This window comes from Sorghum bicolor, chromosome 3 (genome assembly GCF_000003195.3).
Source record: "Sorghum bicolor cultivar BTx623 chromosome 3, Sorghum_bicolor_NCBIv3, whole genome shotgun sequence".
Lineage (NCBI taxonomy): Eukaryota > Viridiplantae > Streptophyta > Magnoliopsida > Poales > Poaceae > Sorghum > Sorghum bicolor.
In genome coordinates, this window is record NC_012872.2 from 19,992,170 (window position 1) to 20,018,673 (window position 26,504).

A 26,504-nucleotide genomic window follows, 5' to 3' on the forward strand; every position below is an offset into this window, starting at 1 on the left:
AAGTTCATACCTCCAAGAGAAGCTCCCAAGAGATCTGCACCACTGGTGGAAAGAGATGCAAGGCACTAAAGTCGATGCCCTCTCCAAATTAGTCTCATCCATTAAGGAGAATAACACCCTCCTTAATAATAATTTACGCGTCACGAGTAGGCTAGCGGAGGTGAATATGGCTAAAATCAAGAAGCTTAAGGAGGACAAAGGCACTCATTAGTGAGATTGCCCAGCTTTCCAAAAGAGATGGAAAGTGATTAGTTATCTTAGTAATAACGCATAGTTATGTTAGGTCAAAGTTTTTAGGTTTGTACCCTAAGTGTTAGGTTCAGTTCTAATGGCTGAAGCGGCAGCCCCTTGGAGGCATCAGTAGTCTCTGCAATGGACATTCAAAGTCCAATCTTCCTAACAGACAATCAACAGTTGGTGTCTTGGTGACTTTCTTCAATGGACCTGATCACTCATCGCCTCCTCTCTGGGACATCAAACATTACACTTAGAGATTCATCAACTACAATACAGCAAACAACTACAAGATCTTCAAAATAGCAAGAAATCAAAACTCCACGGCGTACCTGCTAGCTAATCAAGCTTGTCATTCTTCATCTTTGTATCCTAATACTATATGTCCATAACCTGTTCAAATCAGGCTCATGTAACCAGATGCCCCTTAAGGGAGGCTCTGACTTCTGTATCTTGGAAGTGTCTTTCCCTCAAAGTAGCTTCTTGGTGTTAATATATTTCCCAGTGAAAAAAAACATGCTAGAGCATGTGTTGATTAGCTAGAGTTAGCATACTCCCTCTATCTCTAAATATCTGTCATTTACGCTTTTTGAGAAACAACTTTGACTGAATATATATTAAAAAATATTAATATTTATAATATATAATTAGTCTTATTGGAACAATCTTTAAATCTAATTTTTTATTAAATTTATTTAGAGATATAAATGTTGCATACGACAAGTTTTTCAGGGACAGAGGAGCAAGTGAGACGGTAGCCTGACCACATCACGTGGTTGATTTCCACATGACCATGTCACACAAATTTCAAGTTTGTGTAAGTCTACAACACTCTAAACTCACACCATTTGTGCCTCACTCCATTTCAGCTATTTCCGTTGCACACCTTGACGCTTCCCTAACGCATGACCCCATTCTCCGGGCCTCCCCAAAGCAGTATGCCAAGAACTCCCAAAAAGGCTTTCTAGCTAGCTCACACCAATGGCGACTCTGTCTCGTCCTCTACACACCAAGGCTGCTGCCGCTATCTGTCGACCACGGCAACGATGGCATGGTTCCCTTGAAAGGACCACCAGCAGCTACCCGGTGAAGAAGCATGCCTGGAGATTGCAGGCGAGCTACAGGGGTCTTGAGGCACTGTATGACGATGGGTACCAGACGGTGAAGAACCTAGATTACTACTACGAATCACTTGCCGAGCTGGTGGAGCATGACAGTGGGCCGGTGCGCTGGTTTTGCCCTGTCGATGCCGGCTCGCCGATCAAGGATGCTCCTCTAATGTTATATTTGCCCGGTAACTATATATGCCTTCAATTAATGTTGTGCGATCAGTGGTATAGTGTGTGATGCATCAAACGTGTTGGCGTGAGAACTTTTCAGGCGTAGATGGAATGGGGATGGGACTCTTCATGCATCACAAGGCACTTGGAAGGTCGTCATCAGAAATAATTTGTTTCAGTTGGGAATAGTTTCACTTGGTCAAGCACTGAAGCATGTTTAACCTCAAAATTTTCCACATCTTAATACAAAGATACGCAAGCCATTTGTGTATTTGAGAAAAAGCACTGAATATTCGAGAAAAAGCACTGAATAATGTTGGATACGTACTGTTCCCATGTGCAGGATTTTTGAACTAAGATGCATGCACGTTCCTCTTCATGATCGCACGCCATTTGAAGGTAGACATACATATGTTTGTGAATTAAATTTATTGACGAAGGATTGTGGATCGAGGCTGTTTCATTCCATCATATCGTAATAGAGGATTTTCATATGAAGAATAACTTGCCAATTTTGAAGTTCTCGAGATTGTAAGCTGCTTTTATTTTTCAGATCTTGTTACAATGGTAGAAGATGTTGTAAGAAAAGAGAATACCACTTCTCCCAGTAAGCCCATCTATCTATTGGGGAATTCTTTTGGAGGTTGTTTGGCACTTGCAGTAGCTGCTCGTAATCCACATATTAATTTGGTATTGGTACTAGTGAATCCAGGTATATTCCAGAATAAATGTTTTCAATTGTATGATATTCCTAATTTACAATTGATAATTCTTTACTTATAAGTTTTCCTTCCTTTGTCACTGCAAAAGCAACATCATATGAGAAGTCAGGCATACAACAACTTCTATCGCTTCTCAGCTTGTTCTCAGATCAAGCATGCATGGCAGTTACAGCTCTATTGAACTACAACATCGGTAAGAACCTAGACCTTGCTGTACAAAATTTGTAAAATAGTAGGTGTTATAGTAGGCAACACCTACCAGCGCTGGCGTCAGCAAGGGGGCTGAGTCCTGGCGCATAGGGCTAGAATTTGGATAGTTTGTTAGAGTTTGAGATAGATAAGATTAGATAGATTTTGGAAAGATATCATAGAGTTTGGGTTAGAGTCCAGGTTTGATAAAGAAATCAGAGTTTGTTAAGAGTTTGTTACCTAGATTGTAATAGGACTATAAAGTCCAGTCAAGTTAATGAATCAAGCTCAGCCTGGGATTGTGTCTAAGACACCCTTGGGCACCCAGCACCCCTTCCCTGTTCCCTGTATGTCTTCCTGCTCTGCTAGTGTCGGCTCTCCGCCGCCGCCAATGCTCAAGCCCTCAACCTCTCCACTCCCCTCCCTACAACCTCTGCAGCAAAGCCCAGCGCCGTAACAACGTGGTATCAGACTCCATGGCAACGACCGAGGATTCCTCCGCGCCGCTCGCACCGTCGACCAACGTGTCCGCGGCCACGGCTGCTTCGCAGCCGCTGACCGCCACCACCGGCGCTCTCCTCCCCACCACCCCGTCGTCCCAGCCACCCACGCTCGCCTCCATCGCCGACTCGCTCGCTCGACTCACTTCCGCGTTCAACGGCATGCAGCTGCAGATGTCAGCCATGAACCATCAGCTGTCTGCCCAGGGCGCCAGACTGACTGCCATGGACGGCCAGCAAGGGTACCCCCAATTCGGCCTGCCGGGGTTCGGGGGTGTTCCCCAACTACCGGCGACCTCGGCACCGCTGATCACGGAAGTCACGACGGCTGTCGAGGACTCATCTACGTCGGTGTTCCCTACACTGCAGCAGTCGTCCACAGCTCCGCAGGGACAGCAGTCCGCACTGACGCCACCACCCATGGGAGTTCCAATCACACACATCCAATTCCCTCACTCTCCGTCGCTGATCCCACAGTTTGGCTCGGTTATGCAGAGTCTGCCCCTGCCGGCTTCTGCCCACATGGCGGCTTCTCAGCTGGTATGGGAGTCTGCCGCTGTCCCCAAGTATCACAAGATCTCCTTCGAAACATATGACGGCAAGGAAGATCCGCTGGGTTGGCTCAACAAATTTGAGCAATTTTTTTGGGGCTAACTCACGCGCGAGGTGGACAAAGTCTGGATGGCATCATACCACCTCAAAGGGGTAGCCCAGCAGTGGTACCTCGTCCTGGAAACCGACATCGGCTGGCCATCGTGGCCAGACTTTCGTCTCTACTGCCAGCAGCGCTTTGGGCCCGCCATCAGCACTAATCACTTGGCGGACTTGGCGCGGCTGCCGTTCGGATCCAACGTCGACGCATATATAGAGGCGTTCCAAGCACGGGCCGTGCACGCAGGCGATCTCTCCTCGCTGCAGCGTGCCCGGCTATTTACGGGTGGACTGCCGGACTACATCCGCGTGGACGTCGAGCTCCAGGATCCCCAGGACCTCCAGCATGCTATGCGCCTGGCCCAGGCATACGAGCGTCGCAATGCAGTCCTGCTGCCCACCTTACCAGGACCCAACGCCCGACGCGACGTCCACCAGCAGCCTTGTCGGCACCTGCACCGACCAGTGGCTCGCCCTCTTCTGCACTGGCGCCTCCGACGCCGGCCGTGTGCCCCTACAAGCGTCTCACGCCGGAGGAGATGGCTGAACGTCGCAAGCTCGGCCTCTGCTACAACTACGATGAGCAGTTCGATCGAGGGCACAAATGCGCCCGCCTATTCTATCTGGAGGTCCCTGATTATATCGTCGAGGAGCCCGACGAGCCGGACGACGACCCACCAACCGAGCAGCCAGCGCTCGACCCAGAGATGCCGATGATCTCACTGTCCGCGGTGACGGGCATCCGGGGGCGCGACACCATGCAGCTGCATGTAACGATCGGCGCCCACGACTTCACGGCTCTTCTTGACTCAGGGTCGACGCACAACTTCATCAACCCAGATGCTGCTAGCCGTGCAAGCCTGTAGTTCACAGACAGCAATGGCGCCCATGTTATCGTCACGAACGGTGACCGCGTCGCGTGCCAGGGGCTCGCCCGCAGCGTTCAGCTCCTCATCGGCAATGAACGCTTCACAGTGGACTGCTTCTCGATCCCGTTGGCACCCTACGACATGGTCCTAGGCCCTCATGTGGCTGCGTGCTTTGGGGGCCTATACTTTGGGACTTCACAACGCTACGGATGGCGTTCACCCTCTGGGGCCGCCGGGTGGTGTGGACAGGAGTGGGTGCGCCCTGCACTGCCGCATCTGTGGCCCTGTCTTCGGCCAACCTCTACACCGACAAGGGGGCTGAACACGCCCTTCTGGAGCAGCTCCTGGACGCTTACCAGGATGTGTTCACTGAGCCTGAGGGACTGCCCCGGGCTAGAGCCTGCGACCATTGGATTCATCTGAAGGCCAGCACAGAGCCCGTAGCGGTGTGGCCATACCATTACCCGCAGCTGCAGAAAGACGAGCTAGAGCGGTAGTGTGAGGTGATGCTACAGCAGGGACTCATCCAGTACAGTACCTCACCTTTCTCCGCTCCGGTCCTGCTGGTCAAGAAACAAGATGGGACTTGGCGCTTTTCCGTCGACTACAGGGCTCTCAACTCGGTGACAGTCAAGGACAAATTCCCAATTCCGGTTGTCGAGGAACTCCTGGACGAGCTGCATGGTGCAAAGTTCTTTACCAAGTTGGATTTGCACTCGGGATATCACAAGGTTCGCGTTTACCCTGCAGATGTCCACAAGACGGTGTTTCGCACGCATCATGGCCACTTCGAGTTCTTGGTTATGCCTTTCGGCTTGTCCAACGCGCCATCGACGTTCCAGGCGCTTATGAACTCTGTTCTCAAGCCGTTCCTTTGTCGCTGCGTGCTCGTCTTCTTCGACGACATCCTCATCTACAGTTCCTCATGGACGGAACATCTGCAGCACCTGCGCGCCGTCCTCGTCGTCCTTCGCGCTCATCGTCTCCACCTCAAGCGGTCCAAGTGCTCCTTTGGCACTGCTGCTGTCCACTACCTCGGCCACATCATCACGGCCGAGGGCGTGGCCATGGACACCGCCAAGGTGGCAGCCGTGCAGTCTTGGCCACGGCCACGTGCAGCATGCGGCATCCGCGGTTTTCTCGGACTGGCCGACTATTATCGGCGTTTCATCAAGGATTATGGCATCATTGCAGCGCCCTTGACGCAGCTGCTCCGCAAGGACGCATTCTAGTGGTCGGAGGCGGCCGATTTGGCCTTCTCTACTCTATAGGCTGCTCTCACTTCGACGCCAGTTCTACACCTGCCTGACTTTGCTGCCACCTTCATCGTCGATTGCGACGCCTCAGGCTCCGGCTTCGGGGCAGTGCTGCACCAAGATGGCGCGCCGATTGCTTTCTTTAGTCGGCCGTTTGCTGCTCGTCATCTCAAGGTGGCTGCCTACGAGAGAGAGCTTATCGGCCTCGTTCAGGCCGTGCGGCATTGGAGACCCTATCTATGGGGGCGGGCGTTTGTTATCCGGACAGATCATTACGCCCTCAAGTTTATGCTGGATCAGCGGTTATCTACAATTCCTCAACATCATTGGATAAGCAAACTGTTTGGGTATGATTTCAGGGTCGAATTTCGTCCGGGCCGATCCAACATCGTCGCTGATGCTCTCTCTGGACGGGATGGCGAAGAGCCGCTGCTGGCTGCACTTGCAGGGCCGACAGTGGCTTGCTACGCGGCTGTTTCGGTTCCCACCTTTCGGCTCTTTGATGAACTGCGCAGGGAGGTGGAGGCTGATACTGTACTCTGTGCTCGACGCGATGCGGTGGCGTTCGGGGCGCATGGTGAGGCCTGGACTGTTCGGGAAGGGCTCATGCTCCACAAAGGGCGTGTCTTCGTTCCGGCCTCGTCAGGGCTCCTCGAAGATGTTCTACGGCTCGCTCACACAGGAGGCCACGAGGGAGTGCAGAAGACCTTGCTCCGGCTTCATTCGGAGTTTTTCGTTGAGCACGATCGCCGCGTCGTAGGGGACTACGTGCGGTCTTGTGCGGTGTGCCAGCGGAACAAGACTGAAACGCTCCACGCTGCTGGTTTGCTGCAGCCCCTGCCGGTGCTGTCGCGCATTTGGGCGGACACCTCCATGGATTTCATCGAGGCGCTGCCAAAGGTCCATGGCAAAAGTGTTCTGCTGACCGTGGTTGACAGGTTCTCTAAGTTCGCCCATTTCATTCCTTTGGGCCATCCCCTACACGGCTTCTTCAGTCGCGCGTGCCTTCTTCCAAGAGATAGTGCGTCTCCATGGCATCCCGGAGTCCATTGTCAGTGATCGTGACCCAGTGTTTACCGATCATGTGTGGCGGGATTTGTTTCGACATGCGGGGGTGATGTTGCGCATGAGCACCGCTTTTCACCCACAGACGGATGGGCAGTAAGAGGCGGTGAAGAAGACGATCACCATGTACCTCCGTTGTTTGACTGGTGACCGTCCCCGTGATTGGCTTGACTGGTTGCCATGGGCTGAATTCTGCTACAACTCAGCATATCACACGGCGCTGCAAACATCGTCGTTCCAAGTGGTTTATGGCAGACCACCACCGGACTTACTGCCATATACCTCAGGACATGCCCACACTGAGGTGGTTGATGCTCTCCTGACCAGCCGTGATGAATTCTTGGAAGAGGTTCGCGGTCGGCTTCTCCAGGCACAGCAGTACGCTAGGCGCTTCTATGATGCTCATCACCGTGCCCTGGAGTTTGCTGTTGGGGACTGGTTCTGCTACGTTTGCTCCACCGTCATACGCAGTCCTTGGTTCCTAGGGGACGCAGCAAGTTGGGACCCAAGTATGCTGGCCTACCGTCTGCAGCTTCCAGATGACGCTCGTATCCATGATGTCTTCCATGTCAGGGTACTGAAACCATTTCGCGGCACACCGCCGTCGTGCCAACCCGTTCTGCCTCCTCTTCGTCATGGCAGGCCTTTACTTCATCCAGAAAGGGCTGCGTTCTGAACTTCGTCGCGGTGTATGGCATGTTCTCATGGAATGGTCAGGTCTGCCGGCGTCGGATGCTACTTGGGAGCCAGTTCCAGATTTCAGAGAAGCCTACCCCTCCTTCCAGCTCGCGGACGAGCTGTTTCTCGAGGGGGGAGAGATGTTATGGTAGGCAACACCTACCAGCGCCGGCGTCAGCAAGGGGGCTGAGTTCTGGCGCATAGGGCTAGAATTTGGATAGTTTGTTAGAATTTAAGATAGATAAGATTAGATAGATTTTGGAAAGATATGATAGAGTTTGGGTTAGAGTCCAGGATTGATAAAGGAATCAGAGTTTGTTAAGAGTTGTTACCTAGATTATAATAGGACTATAAAGTCCAGTCAAGTTAATGAATCAGGCTTAGCCTGGGATTGTGTCTAAGACACCTTTGGGCGCCCAGCACCCCTTCCCTGTCCCCTGTACGTCTTCCTGCTCTGCTAGCGACGGCTCTCCGCCGCCGCCAACGCTCATGCCCTCAACCTCTCCACTCTCCTCCCTACAACCTCCGCAGCAAAGCTCAGCGCCGTAACAGTAGGTCTAGTTGACAGTAAGTTAGTTGTAAATTCTAATTACGGGGACTTGCCTGTGATTAGTATCTTCTACAAATCTGTCATACTATATATATAGTTCGGATTTCAAAATTCAGCATTTGTAATAAATTACTGTTATAGGTGAACTGAACTATTCTTGATTGTGAACTGTGATTAATAGCAAACGAACATACAATTGTTTTGGTGGCACATTCTTTATATGATGTCTTAAGTCGGTACATTTTTACGTCTTATTTATTTTGTAACATTCTGTACTTGGTTCTTCTGCTGTTCCTCACCATGAAAGCAGACAATGAAGTGGACATGGCAGTGGATAGCATGGTAAATGGGAAGCATCCATTAGCAGCACTGAACAGGTTGACAAATAACATGACATCGTTCCTGAAGCATTCGGTACTTGCCATTTCTTCACATCTTATTATTGACTCCATTTCTTTCAGTAGAAATAACTCTAGAGATGAACTGAATTATCTTGCTCTTGACTTGTAAAAATATGATGCGCTCAAAATACTATTTATATTATGCTTCCATTGTAGAACATACTGGACAAAATACCAGAGGATACACTTAAATGGAAAATGAAGCAGATCAAACGGGCTGCGTCTTACGCCAATTATCGTCTACAATCAGTTCAAGCTGAAGTGCTACTGCTAGTCAGGTTTATTTTATGCATCAAACTATTCTCGTTTATCTGCTTTCAGTTTCACCAAAGTTTTTCACTTGAGGGTGCATTATTGGACAATAACTGTTACTTTGGTATATCAGCTGTGCTGACAGGTTACTTCCAAGCAAAGAGGAAGGTGACAGGCTGCAGAAGTTGTTACCTAAGTGTAAAATCTACTTCTTTGAGAAGCACGGGCACAGCTTACTACTGGTGAGGTTTACGTTGATATCTTACAGAAAACAAGATTACAACATCCCCCACCCCGCACCCCACAAAAATAAGAGAATCTGATCTTCAATTAATGGAGTTGGCTGATACAATCGAAATAAAAAAAAAACACATTTCAGGAATACGGTGTTCATGTTGCATCTATCATCAAGTGCACTGATCTCTACCGCCATTCGAGGCGGTACCACCGGGTTCTCGACTACATCCCTCCATCTGCAACTGAACTAAAGGAAGTAGACAAAGCTACGTGGTAAGCAGAGACACTGGAACTGTAAATCGAGATTCCAAATCAATGCCTGCGCTGCTACGAGCCTACGACAAGTGTTTGATGACAAAAACTACAGTGACCTCAGATTCAGGACCTGCCCAGCGATGTACTCCACTTTGGAGGACGGCACAGTGGTGAGGGGCCTCGCTGGAGTACCCCAGGACGGCCCAGTGCTGCTGGTCGGCAACCACATGCTTCTGGGGATCGAGCTCATCTCGCTTGCGGCGGAGTTCCTGCGGCTGAAGCGGGTCGTCGTGCGCGGCATCGCGCACCCGCTCCTGTTCCCGAACAAGAATAGGGCATGGTCTGAGGGCCATGACTTCTTCGACTTCCTCAACCTGTGGGGCGGAGTGCCCATGATGTACAAGTCCATCTACGACCTGCTGGGCGCCGGCGAGTTCGTGCTCCTCTACCCCGGTGGCCACAGGGAGGCGCTCCATTGCAAGGTTCATATCATATATACAGTTGGGCGCTGATATCATGCCTGCAACTGCACCTATATATCCAAGCTTAATCTTGTGAGTATATATGACGCCTATGAGATTGATTTGCAGGGAGAAGAGCACAGGTTGTTCTGGCCAACCCAGACTGAATTTGTCAGGCTGGCAGCACAGTTTAATGCAACAATTGTGCCTTTTGGAGTCGTCGGGGAGGATGATCTGCTACAGGTAAGCACTGGGATTTTTCACAAAAAAAAAAAGTTCGGGACAAAAAAGGAATAACTATAAGTTCCGTAGCTAATAGATTTTTTTTAATAATGAAACAAAATTCCAGTCTGTACCATCTAGAGATAGTACACGGCCGAAGGTTCAGATACAGAACGAAGTCATAAGACTCACGTACTAATAGGGAACATGAAAAAAAATCAGCCCTGAAAAAGAGGGCAAAATAATTAAAAAAAAACAGAGCAAAGAGCTAAGTCTCAATGCGTTTCATGTATCTCCAGCTAAATTTTGCGAAGATAGTAAGAGCAAAGTCTCCCTGCAGCCTTCCATGAATAAAGGTTGCTCCTCCAATAGGTCGCCTTGAAAATTACATGTCTAGAAGTATCATATCATTTATATTCAACCAAATTATCCAACAAAGTGCAGCCGCTCCAAGCAGAATTTGGTTTCTGAGCCTTGGACATAATCCATGTAGCCATGAACCAAACATATTAGCAAAAGTAGGTGGTTGAATTCCAAAAGTAATATGCACAGTATTCCAAAGAAAGCTAACAAAATGACAATCAAAGAATATATGTTAGATAGTTTCATCGAAACTACAGAAACAACTTTTGAGATTTGACACTTTGCCAGTTCCTTTTTGCTTAAATTATCTTTCGTAAGTGTTATTCCTTTTTTTAAATATCACAGAAGAATTTTAGTTTCAGTGCTACTGTTAATTTCCAAAGAGGACTTTTGTTGGGAAGAACACCTTGTTGAGGCCCTATTTAGATTCTAAATCTTGACATCCCAAAACTTTTGGCTATAAACTCTACATTCCAAATAGGTGTTTAGATGTTTTCTAAATTTTTTGATCTGCAACACATAAGACAGATTTGCCCTTATTTAATGCTTGATTCGGTTCATTAATTTAAGCGGGTCTGGGGGTATACGACGTCCAAAACGGGCCCTAAGTAAGTTTACACAGTTTTTGGTCTCAAGCTTCCCAAATTCCAAATCTTTACAGCCCAAGTTTTACAGGCCTCTGTTTAGATCCATTCTTCCAAAAGTTTTGGTTTTTTGGCTACATCTAAACATGGCCTGAATCAAATTTCTATATATGGAGCTTACTGTGAACAGGCCTTTTTTATAAAGGTTCCATCGGAAAACATCTCTCCCATTTGTGAGGTGAACATTTACTACTTTTGACACTAGACCAAACCAAACGATCCGATTTGCATTAACCAAATCTCGCCTAAAGAACACATTCAATGGTGTAGTCCTTAGGACCTCTGCCACCGTGTCATCTTTTCTCCTCACAATTCTAAATAAGCCTGGGTAAACCTCACTAAAGATGGTCGGAACTGCTGAATGTGTGTCGCCTCTTTTTGCTTTGGTAATAGCGTGATTATACCAAAGTTTAAAATAGCGGGCTATTGAAAATAGCGGCAACTTTTTTTCAGAAGCTATGCAGCTATAGCGGCGCTATGACAGATAGCGTTTTTTATAAAAATACATGAAAAACATGAGTAATTGATGAAAAAGACATGGTAAATATGAATTTGATGTATAAAAATATGTTTTCATAAGTCTAGGTAACATTACAAAATACCAATATGACATTACAACATGGTTCATGAAAGTTTCATTATTTAAAATATTAAATTAGTAGTAAAGAAATAAATGATAATCTAGTCTTCATGGAGTTTTGAGAGTCAAACTGAGAAGATTTATCATAGCGGCGCTATAGCGCGTAATAGCGGTGAAATTTGTTGTAATAAATGCAACTTAGCGGCGCTATAGCGCGTAATAGCGGTGAAAGTTGTGATAGCGGAAAAAATACAAATAGCTTAGCGGCAAGTCTGTCCAGCAGCTATAGCGCCGCTATAGTGGCGCTATAGCCCGCTATTTTTTTTTTTTGGATTATACCCAAGCTAACTCCTAATTCCGAGACACTAGAAGAAATACGAACTGAAGGAAAATGATTGAAAGAAAAATTAAAGGTGTTACCTCCACCGAAATTCAATTTTTTCCAAGCTGCTCGCTTTTTTGCATTCTGCATGGAGTCAATGTCGTTGTGCTTAGCCAACCGTGGACTCGCACGCTTCGGTGTCTTCTTAGCTGCAGCCGCCAGCACATCAGATTTCTCTTCCTTGGACCTGCATTTGCAATTTTGCATTCTGTAACTAATAAAATGTTGTGCAGCTGCTGTGTACTTTCGAAGATATCAGGAATGCACCCTTTGGCAAGGAAATGATGCAAGCATATAGCGATCACCTGAAGCTGAGGTACACACACCCTTTCCCGGCCCTTGAGTTGTGAGGATCTGACAACTACTTACACTGATGACTCGTGAATCTTGTCTACCTGAAAATGCTGCTCTTTGCAGGGACGTTGATCATGAGGTGTTCTTCCCGGGACTGTTTCTGAAAATGCCGGGCCGGTTCTACTACCAATTCGGGAAGCCGATTCCGACGAGGGGGAGGCAGGACGTCCTGACCGATAAGCAGGCTGCGCAGGATCTCTACATGCATGTCAAATCGGAGGTGGAGCGAATCATCTCCTACCTGCTGGAGAAGAGGGTGGAGGACAAGTACAGGAGCCTCATCCCAAGAATGCTGTACCAAGCTGCTCGGGGACCCACCTGTGAAGTCCCGGCGTTTGATCCCTGAATCTGTGGTTACGTCAATTCTTTTAAAGTGCTTATTACTGCGGCACCTTTTTATTTTGAGTGTATTTTAATTACCAAAATGACTGAAGACGTGACATGCTCGGCCTCATGCACACCGACGTGGAAGATTTTTTTTTTCTTAAGAAAGGAAGCTCTTATTAATTTTCAAACAATTTGCTTTCAAAATCTTGAAAAGCGCTTGCTGGTGTCTGCCTAAATAAATATTCCCTTCGTTTTAAATTATAAGTCGCTTTAATTTTTTAGGTATATCTATTTTTCTATGCATTTAGATATAGTAATGTATACATACATAGTAAAATGGATAAACCAAATAAGTCAAAACGACTTATAATTTGAAATAGAGAGAGTACACAACTGACAAAAAAGAAAGATTAATATAGTGGATATTAAACCGTAAGCTAAATCCGCTGAATATTTCATTTTAGAGAGCTTTGGTGGGGGACAAACTCGTTGAATATGGAAAGATTTAGTAGCCAAGATCACTCAATTTAACCGACTAGTATAGTACTCGTGCTAACTTTATGGCTTTATTTTAGTGATGTACATGAAAACAACCAAACAACGATATTTTTTCATAGTTTAAGTCTCACGCAATTGTATACGATCATCTATATAATCTGAAAAAGTACTCATATATAACAAGGCATAATAAAGTCATATCCCGCATACTACTAATAATTTATGAATTGCTTAAGTAATGGTATGGCCAACATCAATCAAAGCACGTGAGTAGAAAGACCGAAATGTTGTCACTACATATAGTCATTTGAAATATATCATAGTCATGCAAATGATGTGTGCAAGAGAAATATTTGATAATAAATTTTAACCCCACAAATGCGAGTGTAGTTTCCCGTGCTAACACAATCATTTGATTAATGTATTCTGAGGAGCATCTTTTGTTCGTTTAGATAGCATGCTAGTACAAACAGGTCAATGATTGCTTTGCTCTCTAAAGTCAGAATTCGATATGACCAAATATATATTTTAGACCGCATAATGCATATGCAGTTAAGCACCGTATAACGTTCTTGTTATTATCTTTGCCCATGACAACCTAGGACCTGCTATCCAAGGAGCGCATATGTCTGAAGGAGGTAACGAAGAACCCTGAAAGAACCTGGATTAGAGGTAATGAAGAACCCTGAAAGAGTTTGCATATGACTGAAGAAGACACGAACCTGAAACCCAAATATGAACAGATAAACTGTTGGATACACTAAAACCTGAATATGAACACACTAAATTCTAGGTGCAGCAGTGCAGGCATCGCTCTTTCATTTGTCCAAGTTCAAAAACTCAGGTGTCCCTCTTTTGCATTGTTTATATTCCAAACCATATTGCAGCCAAACAATATAAAATCCAAACATGCATATGGAACGCCGGGCATAATTAACATAGGTACTTTTTTTTTGCATCATCCACAAAGATTAATTAAGCATATGAACACACTGAATCGGATCTAGTAGTATAGGAACCTTGCCTGAACAGTAGCCAGCATAAGCACCCATTCATTATCATTTGCAATGCTGGCACTTGTGGATGAAGATCAAAAGAAGAGATAAGCACTGGCCACAAACCTTAGAGGCAATTCCTCGAGCAGCTGACGGGTGACGTAGGTAGCACTGGGGCGTGAGGGAGCTGCATAGTGCCGGTGGTACTGTTATCTCCTTCCTTGCGGCTGCCACGAACGCTGCAGCTCCTCCATGAGGAGTACGGACGCCACGACTCCAGCGTTTCTCGCGGCCAACATGAGGATTGTTTTGGTACATCAGGTTCTTCACTGAAGTCCCTTGCACGCAGACGGCGCCACGACGGATTGGACGGTTGGCCAGCTGCTTGGTGCACTCGACGTCCGGAGACCAGCGGAGTGCTTGGCCATGTGTAAGGTCCAAATGACTACAGGAGGTGAATAACCTATTTAAAAATTCTACAAACTTAACTAAACAAGTTTGTTAGTAAAACAAAAGGCAAAGCAATTCTAGAGCACAACTAAGCTATGCACGTTAGTTACACAAGTCTAGTACAAGGCTTAACACTAAACCAAACTAACAAGTCAAGGAAACACTTAGCTCAACTCCTTAACCTAGAGTCAAAGCTACACAAGCGAAGCAACTAGTAAGGTAAGCAAGTAAAAGAGTGAGTGAGGAATCTTATACCGACGTTGAAGAGTACAGGTATAATCAAGAATCAATCACAATTGCATACACAAGATGAAATCCTCGGCAAGAGATGTCACACGATTTTTTTACGGAGGTTCACTTACTTCCTGGCAAGCTAGTCCTTGTTGTGGTGATTATGAGCTAATTGGCAATCTAAAGCCAAACTCTCAGCGAGTGCTGGACATTCACTCACAAGATGAGAATCCTCCAAGTCACGAGCAATCCACTAGAGTAGTCAATTGCGATCTCGATCACCGATAGGGATTTCCTCCATTAGGGGAAGAAAATAGGGTAGATTTGTCCCCCACGGGAACGTTAACGGGCTGAATGTAAGCCCCATCGGGTGAGGCAGAGGTGGGAACGTTCCCCACCTCCCCGTCCCCGTTCCTCGCTGGGTCCCCAATTGCCGCCCATAACCGCCATAGGCCATAGGAGGCCCAATCAATCCATCCCAATACTCTTACATATATATATTGTGAAACCCTAGAGCTCCTCCCCACCTTCCTTTGCCTCCACCCTCCAGGCGCCGCAATTTCTTCCCCTGACACGCTGCAACCGCAACCTCGCACCTCCTTCCCCTATGTCGCACTCGCACTCACGACCATGACTCTGGGAGCTCCTCCCCCCTCCGCCACACTTCCTTCCCCTATGCCCGCACGCAAAGACGCGCTCGTCCGCGATCCGCTCCGCTCCCATACGCGCACGCGAGGCCACGCTGGGAAGCGACTCACGCGAGGAGCGCTCGGAAGGAAGTGAAAGGTCTCAGGCCCTCGCTGAGTCCCAGCGCGGCCTCGGGCCCTCGCCTCGCCCCTCCCTTCCTGCCTTCCAGCTCGTGGCCTTGCTCTCCCTTCCGTTGCTCCACCATTGTTCCACATTTGGCAGACCGTAGTTTCGCCATCGTCGTGAGCTTGTAGACCACAGTTCCCTTGAAGCCATCGTTGTGAGCAGCTATCATGGCGGCGCCATCTGGATCTGATGTTGGCGTGGAGATCAGTTGGGTACGGGGTCCCCGTCAAGGCTAAAATCCCCGTGCGGGGACAGGGATGGGGAAGATTTTATCCCCCGAAGCGGGGACGGGGATGGGGAGCAGGAGGATTTTTGTGAGATGGGGATGAAAATGTTCTGCTGAAACCCGATGGGGATAGCCCCATTGCCATTGTGACCCACGGGGAAGGCTCAAGAACCCCTCACAAATCACTTGGTAAGACTCGAAACAATCTCCAATCATGAGCTCAACACCACCACTGCTCCAAGTTATCTAGGGTGTCGGGAAACACCCAAGAGTAACAAGAAATCCACAGCCGACTCAAGGATTAAGTGCCACAAGATGCAACTCTCAATGCAATGCACTTGAATCTCACTAAATCTCTCTATGAGGAGCAATCAAGAAAGGAAATTAGTGAAGAGGATGTTCTCTAGCTCAAAGTATGCCTCAAGTATTCAGATGTGCTAGAGAGAGCTCCCCAAACTCGGCCACCTGAAAGCCCTATTTTTGTTTTGGATAATTGATGCAACCCAAAGTCTTAACCTCTATTCTAAATGTGATTTAGATGAGGTTGGTGCATTCCAAGTGGTGGAGCAAAAGATAATCATAATGTTGGTGGTGATGACCACAAGGTAATCAAGTGCTCAACTTTAAAAAGAAGAAAGAGAAAAACAAAACTTTATAGAGATCAAGACAAATGTATTGCTTAGGTTTTTTGTTTTGGTGATCGAGACATCATAGAGAGTGTGATCACATTTAGGATAGATAGTCGTACTATAAAGAGAGAAATTCTTTGGCTAAGCGGTTATCGAGTGCCACTAGGTGACATTGTTCATGTGCATACATTTAGAACCTAGTGTGCTAACTTAACCCTTAAAAATATTTGTGAAAATATGCTAACACACGTGCACAAAGTGGTACACTTGGTGGTTAGCACTTTTGAGCAAGGGTTTAAGTGGTGGAGAGGGGTTTGGGTTCCCCTGTCGCTTTTGAGAAAATGAATTGCATATTTTCTATTGCGCCGATGAAAAGTTTGGTGAAGTCACAGATGCTGGCTGTCGTAGCATCGAACGCTGGCTCGGCTGTCATAAAATCGAACGCTGGCCCAGCATATGATGCTTACTGACCGACTGTCGCTCTTTTGAGCAGTGTGTCGACGCGTCCAACGCTCAGGCAACGAACACTGGTTAGTCAGCATCTGATAGCCTACTGTTGGACGCGTTCGACACCTCCCGGAGCAGTTTCTAAACTCTCTGAGCATTGTCTAGTGTAAGGGTCTCACGTCCGGTGCATAGCATCTGATGCGTCTAATGCTCACTAACTGTGAACTTCAATGTTTAAGTGACCGTTGGGAATCAACTGGTCCTATTTAACTGAGGACACGTGGTAGCGATCCATCAATGTTGTCAGGGGACCATTGGACGCTGGGACTACGTCAAATGCTTAGCGTCGGCACGTTCGACGCCCCCAACAGAAGAAGGTTCCAGAGTGTAACAACTCTTCTCTTTGGGGACTCTTATAAATAGTGTTTGGCTAGCTTGGAGCTCACTCTCTTGGCACTTTGACATACTTGACATCCTAGTGAGCCTAAGAAAACACCTCCCACTTATCTCCATCATTGATTCTTCATCATAGTGAGATTAGGAGTTATTCCAAATGCATTTGCATTAGTGATTGCATCTAGTGGCACTTGGTGATCGTTTTGAGCTGTGGATTGCTTGTTACTCTTGGTGGTTGCCCTCACCTAGATGCCTTGGAGTACCTTTGAGTATCTTGTATAGCAAATGTCATAGCTCATAGTACCTTTTAGGTAGTGCATTACTCTCTCAAGAGCGTGCCAATGATTATCTCCCGAATTTAAAACAAACCGGCTTAGTTTGCTCATAGCAAATGAGATATCTAGTACTAGGGCTTAGTTTGCTCATAGCAAATGAGATATCTAGTACTAGCTAGATACATAAGCGAACCAATAATTTGGGAGTATCTCAATTGATCCCTTACTATTCTCTGATTTTTCCTATGTAGGAGCAGGCTGACAATCATTAAACCCAAAGCAACTTAGGACCTTTTCCACATAGTGGGATCGTAGATCTGTAAGCCCATTATTACCTTCTCTTAACAACTTGATATTAAGAATAATGCCAGCCTGTTCCAAATCTTTCATCCTAAAACTATTAAACAAAAGTTCTTTAAGCCCTTTGATCACATTAAGGCTGGTTCCAAAGATCAGTATGTCATCAACATATAAACACAAGATCACATCTTCACCCCCATCATACCAATAGTACACACATTTATCAGCTTCATTCACAACAAACCGGCAGATATTGAATTTTTGTCAAACTTCAAATGCCATAGTTTAGGAGCTTGTTTTAGGCCATACAAGGACTTCAATAATTTACACATCATGCCTTCTTGACCATTTGCTACAAATCCATCTGGCTAATCCATATAAATCTCCTCTAACTCTCCATTTAGAAAAGTTGTCTTAATAGCCATCTGATGAATGAGAAGACTATGTAAGGCTACCAGAGAAAGTAACACTTAAATTATGGTCAATTGAGCAACAGGTGAATAAGCGTCAAATAAATCTTCACCTTCAAATAAATCTTCACCTTCTTTCTTGGTATAACCCTTGGCCACAAGCCTTGCCTTGTACCTCTCGATAGTAATGTCAGGCCTAAGCTTTTTCTTGAACACTCATTTGCATCCTATAGGTTTACACCTATAAGGACATTCAACAACTTCCCAAGTTCCATTAGGCATAATTGAATCCATCTCACTCCATACTGTTTTCTTCCACAAGCCAGCATCAGGAGGGAAATATGCCTCTTCAATGATTCTTCGTGTCATCCACAAGGTACACAATGTAGTCAATGCCAAAAGACTTTATAGTATTTTTCCTCTTACTCTTTCGAGTGACTACAATGTCATTCTCCTTAGATTTTTGCATAGGGATTCCTCAAAATGTTCTATCAGAATAAAATGCTCATGGGGTATTATTATTTCATGACTAGATGTGGTAGGTGTATTTTTCAAAGGAAATTGAGTTTAAAAAATGTAGCATCTCTAGACTCTATTACAGTACCAACAAGCATGTCGGGTATCCCACAACACCTCTACGACCCTAGACTTATTCTCTAGGTGGTAGCTCCGGCAAGCCACTGGAGAGATTTGGTGAGTACTTCTTACGCTCAGACCACTTATAGAGGCACTATGGATTACTCCAATGCACCAACTTTGGTGACCACCGTAGGATTCCATCGAGTGCAGATGCAACACAGGTCTCAAACCTTTTCAAATTCAGGGTTGACCGTGCCTATGCCATGCACACATGTACATATGTGTTTGTAGTACGAATAGCGTGGTTGCCTTGTAGTGAGGACTGCGTTGGTCATCATCCTAACATATGGGGATGAAGAATTCAAACTTGCATACTCTGTTGTTCACTCGGGGCGGGCTCCCCATGAGGCCCAAATGTTATATGGGTGGAATCAAGGCCAATGTCCAAGCGAGTCCCCTGCCCTCGAGGTCAGAAGACAGGCCCTCGCCTTGTCCCAGGCTTGTTGGTCTATCGGTCGGGGCAACTCTGGACTAGGTGCTTGCTAGGCCCCTTGCCCTGATATTGAGGCTACAGGCACATGTTCTATGAGATGTATGTAGCCCCTGAGTTCATCCTTTAGCCGAGCTCTATTTACTAGTACGGACTTAGTCATGGTTATGGCTAAGTTCTCGATCAGTAACAGTACTCGGTGCACAGGAACTCACCCATGTTGTTGTCAATTGTCAGCTTAGAACACTAATATGCATCTACTTTGTTCTTTTTCAAAAACATAAGAGAGCTTTGTTTTATTGTATTAAAGAGAAAGGGTGGTCCTCAACAAGATCCTGGCTCATGCAAGGACCAAGTATGAGTGAGGCGATTATACAGACTCAAAACTTTTCTACATAGCTAACACACACGACTCAATTGCCCTAGATTGTCTTGTCAAAAAAAACTGCCCTAGATTGCAAAAGTAAGTCCTAACCCCTGCAGTTTCATGGCACTAGCCATGCACCATAAGGCGTGCTCATCTTTCAGTTCACACAAAATTGTGTTAACCGAAGGAGAAGCCCCTCAAACACACAAGCATTTCTATGTTTCCAAATAGTCTAGCTATCCAGAATAATTAGAGTGTTCACTCCTTTTTTTTTGTTCTCCTTTTTAACTCTTTTCATCATCTTGCACCACCAATCTACAAAGCTCCTTTCATTTTGTCGAGGGACTAAATTTGTTAGCTCCAACGGATGGAGCTATCGGAACCACACTTGTCTTACCACCATGCACGTTGTTAATAGTTGTTGTATTGTCTCATCTTCTTGATCACATAGAGGGCATTTATCCGGATGAAAAGCCCCTCTTAGCAAGCCTATCTTTTGTCCAACATCTGTTTCATTGCCAACCACAAATTTTTTTTGCATTTAGCTAGGGTCCATGTCTTCCATAATTGACACCAAGGCTCAAAGATCACAACACCAAAGAAATAGGCTTTATAGGCAGATTTGGAGGAGTAACATCTGCTACTGCTAGCATCTAGCCTCCAAATGTGACAATCCTCTTAATCATTCAAAACAATTTTTATGAGACAGCTCCATAACTATAGGAATTCTCTAATACCAACCCAAGACAAGCCTCCTTGGATGTCTATGGGCCATTCCCCATTGTTAAGAGCGCTCAGCCACCATCCGGCTCTTGCATATTCTTGGAGGGACACATGCAAAGACAGTTGGTGCAAGATTTTCAATTAAGCAACCGAGCAGCCAACAATCACGATGCAAAAGACTAGAAATTTGTCTTAAGGGGTTCATACCAAAATTCTTTTGAACAAGGATGTAACAAATTTGTCCTAGGGTTCATCACCAAAATTCTTTTCAACAAGCATGTAACGGTAAATTAAACTATGTTTAGAAATACGGCCTAAAGGCAAGTCTTACCTCAAGAAGTCCCAATATTTAGCAGGATAGCTGCGAAAGTTAAAAAAAACAGACCAACTTGCACGTACTGTATTCCACGAGAGGCTTTAATTTCTACCGCAAAACAATAGTGCAAGACGTGTACCTGCCTTGCCAGAATGGATGAAATAATAGAATAATCCTGGATCAAACAATCTGAAATTTAACCAAAATTATATTGAAAGATATTAATATTTATTATATAGTATATTTTTTTAGATCCTGTTACAGACGCAGATGCTCAAATATACAAACGCACACTCACCCTTATGAATGCACGCACTCACATGTTAGCACCTTTGAAGAACCGAGTTAGATCGGCAAATCTCGAGATTAACAAAGTCACCATAGACGTCTCGCTATCGACGGGCACATTGCCTACCATTGAAACCATAGCGCCATTAAATCCTGAAATAAATCCATCTGGGACTTGAACCTGGACACACAGGTTCCACCACAAGAAATACAACCAGCTAATTTATGATTAGTTCGAATCATATAGTAGATTATTAGTATCATTAAACACGCCATGAAATATACTTTCATAGTCATAACTATCTGAAGTCATATATATTGGCAATGTTTTATATAAATTTAGTTAAAAAGGTAATTTGATTTTCACCTAACCCAAACCTAAAATCTTCTTTTAAAAAAATAAAAAGAAAATATAGATCGTATACCTCAGTTGACTGACCGTTGACGTCAAGTAAACGGAGTACTCCTGCATGTGATACATATAAATGCAGTGGCCCACGAAAAAGCACAGTGTTGCTTATGTTCTCCTTGTGCTGCACTACACAGCTAGAGATGATTCTATTAATCCCAGTCACTCACTCCTCTCCTAGTATATGATAGGCAAGTGCATTCGCCTCAATATATCAGCATCCTCCCGTCCAAGCATCCTTGATTTGCCTAGCTGCAAACCTGCAAAATGGCTCGCAGAAGCACTCATCACGCCTCATGGTTGCATTTGCATCTAGCTGTTCGTCTCAGCTTCCTCCTTTTGGCAAGCCACCAGCTCCCACGCTGCTCCCTTGCACTGTCAGCAAATAGCAGTAGATCAAGCAGCAGAGGCACCTCACGAGTCCCAGCACTATGCTGCTCGCAGGAGGCTGCGGCGCTCCTCCAGCTGAAGGGGTCCTTCTCATTTCCCACAAACAACTGCGAATTTCATACAAAGTTGTCATCGTGGAGATCGGGCACTGATTGTTGCCGCTGGGAGGGCATCAGGTGCGGCGGTATCACAGGGAGAGTTACTGCCCTCGACCTGTCCAGCAGTTGCCCGCAGGCCTGTGGTGGCCTTCACCCTGCTCTCTTCAACCTCACCTCCCTCCGGTACCTCAACCTGGAGAGCATCGACCTTTGCGGCTCACAACTTCCAGAATCGGGTCTTGAGAGATTGACCAATCTTCGAGTCCTCATGTTAGAGAGCTGCAATCTTTCTGGTTCGATCCCACCTTCCTTTACAGGACTTCATTCCCTGCGAGAGATTCATCTCAGTCACAACACGTTAAACGGCAATATCTCTAATCTGTTCTCTGCTCATAGCTTCCCACATTTGAGAGTCCTTGACCTTTCTTCAAATTTGTTCGAGGGAACGTTTCCGCTTGGGATCACTCAACTAAAAAATCTCAGGTTTCTAGATCTTAGCTCCACGAACCTCTCTGGTGGTATTCCAAACTCCATAGGGAATCTCTCGTTACTGAGTGAATTATACCTCGATGATAACAAATTCTCTGGGGGCCTGCCTTGGGAGCTCAGCAATCTGACGTACTTGGCCGTACTGGATTGTACAAATTCTAGTTTATCTGGACAACTTCCGTCGCTTACAAGTTTAATACGGCTGGAACGTATCTCGGTTTCCTCCAACAACCTCATGGGTAAGCTTTCAGCATGCTGGAACATTTTTATTCCACTTCTCCTGCAATAGGCAATTTTGTCATTGTTTGAATATATAGAAAAAATTGTGGATTGTTTCTTGCAAGTGTCATTTTTAATTGTACTAGTTAGTTGCATAAGGTGGTTACTTGGAATCATATTAAATTCAGAAACCTGAAATATACCAACTCTCGTAGTCTATATAAAGCATTGCCAAAGATTGCTATAGCAAAAGGTCTAATAATCATGCCTCTCCCTCTATATATGCACAGGGACAGTACCCGCAACCATATTCACCCTGCCAGCATTGGTGGAACTACATCTGCAGGTGAACAACTTTTCCGGTCCGATCGAGGAGTTCCATAATGCATCTGGCACATTGTTTCAAGTTGACTTGAGTAGCAATCAGCTGACTGGTACAATTCCAACCTCATTCTTAGAGCTCACTGCTCTTGATTCCATTGATCTCGGCTACAACCATTTCACAGGGACGTTGAATCTAAGTAGCTACTCTAGGCTAAGAAGCCTCACTAGATTTACAGCCTCTGGTAACAGCTTGGTATCTATTGTCGGAGACGACCGCTGGACTAGTGGTAGTAGCAATAGTAGTATTTCTGAGTTGGCGTTTGCATCCTGTGGCCTAACTAGGTTACCTAGTGTCATAAGACATCTACCGTTCCTTAGCTGGCTGGATCTCTCTTATAATGGCATCGGTGGCAAGATACCTGACTGGATCTGGAGAAACATGAGCACGTGGTTGGACCTTTCTCACAACATGTTCACTGAGGTTGCACAACCCCCTGCTTACACTGTCATATCATACATTGATCTTAGCTTCAATAGGCTCCGCGGTGCCGTGCCTTCGCCGTCATTTCTCTCTGCGTCTTACCTTGATTACTCCAACAACGAATTCTCTTCCATGCTGCCCAGCGATTTCCTCACCCTTTATGGTACAGCACCCTCCATCAACTTGGCAAACAACCAACTAGGTGGGACTATTCCGTATGCAGAGTGTGACCAGTTTCATTACGAGGAGAAGGGCGGTGAGGCTCTTCGAGATCTTGACCTATCCGGTAACAACTTCAGCGGGCAGGTCCCACCTTACGTGCTTAGAGGCTGCAATAATGCCCTGCGGGTGCTAAATCTGAGGGGCAATCGCCTCGAGGGAACGTGGCCCCAGGAGATGGATGGGACATGTAGATTGGAGGCTGTAGATTTACATGGAAATCAGATCCGAGGGCGCTTGCCAAGATGGCTAGCTAACTGCAAAGAGTTGAATGGGCTCGATGTCGGCGGCAACAATTTCGTGGATTCTTTCCCGTCATGGCTAGGAAACCTCCCTCACCTTCGTGTGCTTATCCTGAGATCCAACCAGTTTTACGGCCCAGTGAAGACAGTGAGGAAGAATCACTCGAGGTCTGCTTACTTCTCCAGTCTCCAAATCATTGACCTTGCAGAAAATGGCTTCACTGGAGTGCTACCACCGGGACTCTTCTACAGTTTGAAGACCATGGCTCAGGCCAGCACAGTGCACAAAGTACGTGAGGTAACAATGATAGGTGAGCAGGGTGACACTGACATACATCAGGAACCACGAACACCAGTGGAGGTCGCCATGAAGCATCAATACATGAGGATGCTCGAAGACCAACAACTTGACCTCGTTCTGATTGACCTGTCCAACAACAGATTCAGCGGCTCCATTCCCAGGATGGTGGGCAACCTGACTGCCCTTCACGTGCTCAACCTGTCGCACAACGCCTTCACCGGGGAAATCCCGGCCGAGCTGGGCCACCTGTCGCAGGTCGAGTCGCTGGACCTCTCGTGGAACCATCTCACAGGGGAGATCCCGCAGTCTATGGCCTCGCTGACGGCCCTCGAGTGGCTCAACCTCTCCTACAACGACCTCAGCGGGAGCATACCTTCGGGCACCCAGTTCTCGACGTTCCCCAGCAGCTCGTTCCAGGGAGGCAACCGAGGGCTATACGGATGCCCGCTTCCCGTGCGGTGCAACCTGACGCGGCCGCCGTCAGCCACCAAGGCTCCGCCGCCATTGCATGTGCCCAGTGGAGAATCTGCTGACCACAGGTTCCAAGTTATCGTGCTGTGCCTCTTCGTTGGTTCTGGCTTTGGGCTGGGCTTCGCGCTGGCCATTGTTTTGCAGGTGGTCTGCAGCAGGAGAGGCACCAGGAAATGGCTGTGCAGAGCCAACTAGTTGTATAGATAAGTGGCCATCCATCTGAATGGAGCTTGTATAGTTGTATTAGTTCTATAATAAACTTTTGGAAAATGTACGTGCACTTTTGACCATGTTTAGTAGATAAGATACTACAATGGTAATTGCATTCACCCAATCATTTGCTGTAATATTTTAGCTAGTCCTTGCCAAAAGACTTCCCCTGTAAGAGTTGTGACTCAAATACAACTGGAGTACAGTCCTAATTGGTCACGCTCAGTTCCATGGACTATAAATAAAGTCTACACCTCTCCATTATAACTTGTACAAACACATAATAAGATTTTTGCCCCATAGTTTTTCCCTTTTACATTGAAGGTTTTTTCACGTTAAATTTCTTGTCTATCTCAATAAATGGTAACAAAATCCATGATCAGTGGCGGAGCCCATCAGTTTTGAAGCCTAGGGCCACTGTCAAAGCATGTATACCACCAGCATCAGGTCAATAGGTGATTGAGTGAATTGGACTGAACCGGGTCAAAAATTTAACCACTTTGATCCAAACATTAAAAATCGATTGAACCACTGGTTCAATAGTTTTGGACCGAATAATCGGACAGGCCAAAAATAGTTTGAATCAGCGCAATACATGGTTGATAATTAGCAACATATACTTGATTATTGATAAAAAATAATAAGCTGATAAGTAACACAATTATGCAATAAAAAACAAATTTGTTATATGCCTATATCCATGTATCGAACATCATTTGACATATCAAATTCACTAAGTTGCAATTTCTTCTAATCTCTAAATTTGTGAACTTCTAGATAGAGAAACGAACTAAAGGAGAATACTTAATAATACGAGTCTTAGTTATAATACAAATCAAATCAATTAGCCTATGATTAACAGATTTAAGTAACAAAAGTCATGTCATCCTACTTGTTTCCTTCCTTGTGTGTGTCAGCATGTGGTACGGGCATACCAGTTCGGCAGTTCAGGGGGCTTAGAAGCTCGACTGCTGGTGCCTGGTCAACAAGAGGAGAATGCGCTCAGCTCCTGCGTGCTGCGGTGCCCACCCTGTTTCCCACAACGCCACGATGCCAATGCTGCTGCGGGCAGGCCATAGGTGCCCTGGCGGACAGCTGCCCAGTGGCCAACGCCAAGACCCGCCTCCGACGGCCAAGGGGCAAGGCCGCAAGGGCCAACTGTGGAGCTTAGAGCCGCAGATAGACGGCAAAACCCCTTGCGGAAGGGTCCGGCGGGCGGCGGCATGATGGGTTGGTGGGCGGCGGTCGGCGGACGGAGGGGTGTCGGGATTGTGGTGCGGCGGGCGGCGGGCGGAGACACGGCACGAGGACGGGATTCAGGAGTCGCGGTTCCCTCTCCTTCTCTCTGTCTCAGCCGGTTAGGATCTAGACATTTGGCCCAACATCTTCCAACTATGAGCCTTGTTTCACGAAAATTTATAGATTTCGCTACTGTAGCACTTTCGGTTTTATTTAATAATTATTATTCAATTATAGACTAATTAGGTTTAAAAGATTCGTCTCGCAAATTACAAGTAAACTTTACAATTAGCTATCTTTTTTATTTATATTTAATACTTCGTACATATGCTGCAAGATTTGATGTGACGGAGAATCTTAAAAAATTTTAGAAACTAAACAAGGCCTATCTTCGTCTTCCATACAGGGTATGATTGGTTTGTCACCAAATTTTATAACGTCAAAGATTAGGTAGCTAAAAGTTAAGTAAAAAATTACCATAGATTTGACAAGATAAATGTAACGAGT

At 46.0% G+C, this 26,504-nt stretch overlaps 1 protein-coding gene and 1 long non-coding RNA gene across 2 annotated transcripts; one reads left to right on the plus strand and one right to left on the minus strand.

Annotated features, from left to right (window-relative positions):
- Window positions 999-12,663, plus strand: LOC8086356 (acyltransferase-like protein At1g54570, chloroplastic). Its single transcript, XM_021455692.1, has 13 exons — window positions 999-1,528; window positions 1,615-1,666; window positions 1,858-1,913; window positions 2,068-2,226; window positions 2,325-2,429; window positions 8,305-8,408; window positions 8,552-8,673; window positions 8,781-8,889; window positions 9,027-9,157; window positions 9,252-9,621; window positions 9,730-9,843; window positions 12,025-12,107; window positions 12,209-12,663. Exons 1-13 carry the CDS (start codon window positions 1,216-1,218, stop codon window positions 12,489-12,491), a joined length of 2,001 nt encoding a protein of 666 aa, XP_021311367.1. The 5' UTR covers window positions 999-1,215; the 3' UTR covers window positions 12,492-12,663.
- Window positions 20,813-26,121, minus strand: LOC110433374. Its single transcript, XR_002450777.1, has 3 exons — window positions 25,694-26,121; window positions 21,331-22,571; window positions 20,813-21,086 (listed from the first exon to the last, which is right to left on the minus strand). It is a non-coding gene; the product is annotated as an uncharacterized LOC110433374 (long non-coding RNA).

What these genes read in the sequence shown, in the direction of transcription:
- LOC8086356 (XM_021455692.1), top strand. Translation starts at nt 1,216, where the DNA reads ATGGCGACTCTGTCTCGTCCTCTACACACCAAGGCTGCTGCCGCTATC. An exon ending in CATCACAAGGCACTTGGAAG is followed by an intron (nt 1,667 to 1,857) that starts GTCGTCATCAGA and finishes TCCCATGTGCAG; the next exon opens with GATTTTTGAACTAAGATGCA. An exon ending in ACGGGCACAGCTTACTACTG is followed by an intron (nt 8,890 to 9,026) that starts GTGAGGTTTACG and finishes AACACATTTCAG; the next exon opens with GAATACGGTGTTCATGTTGC.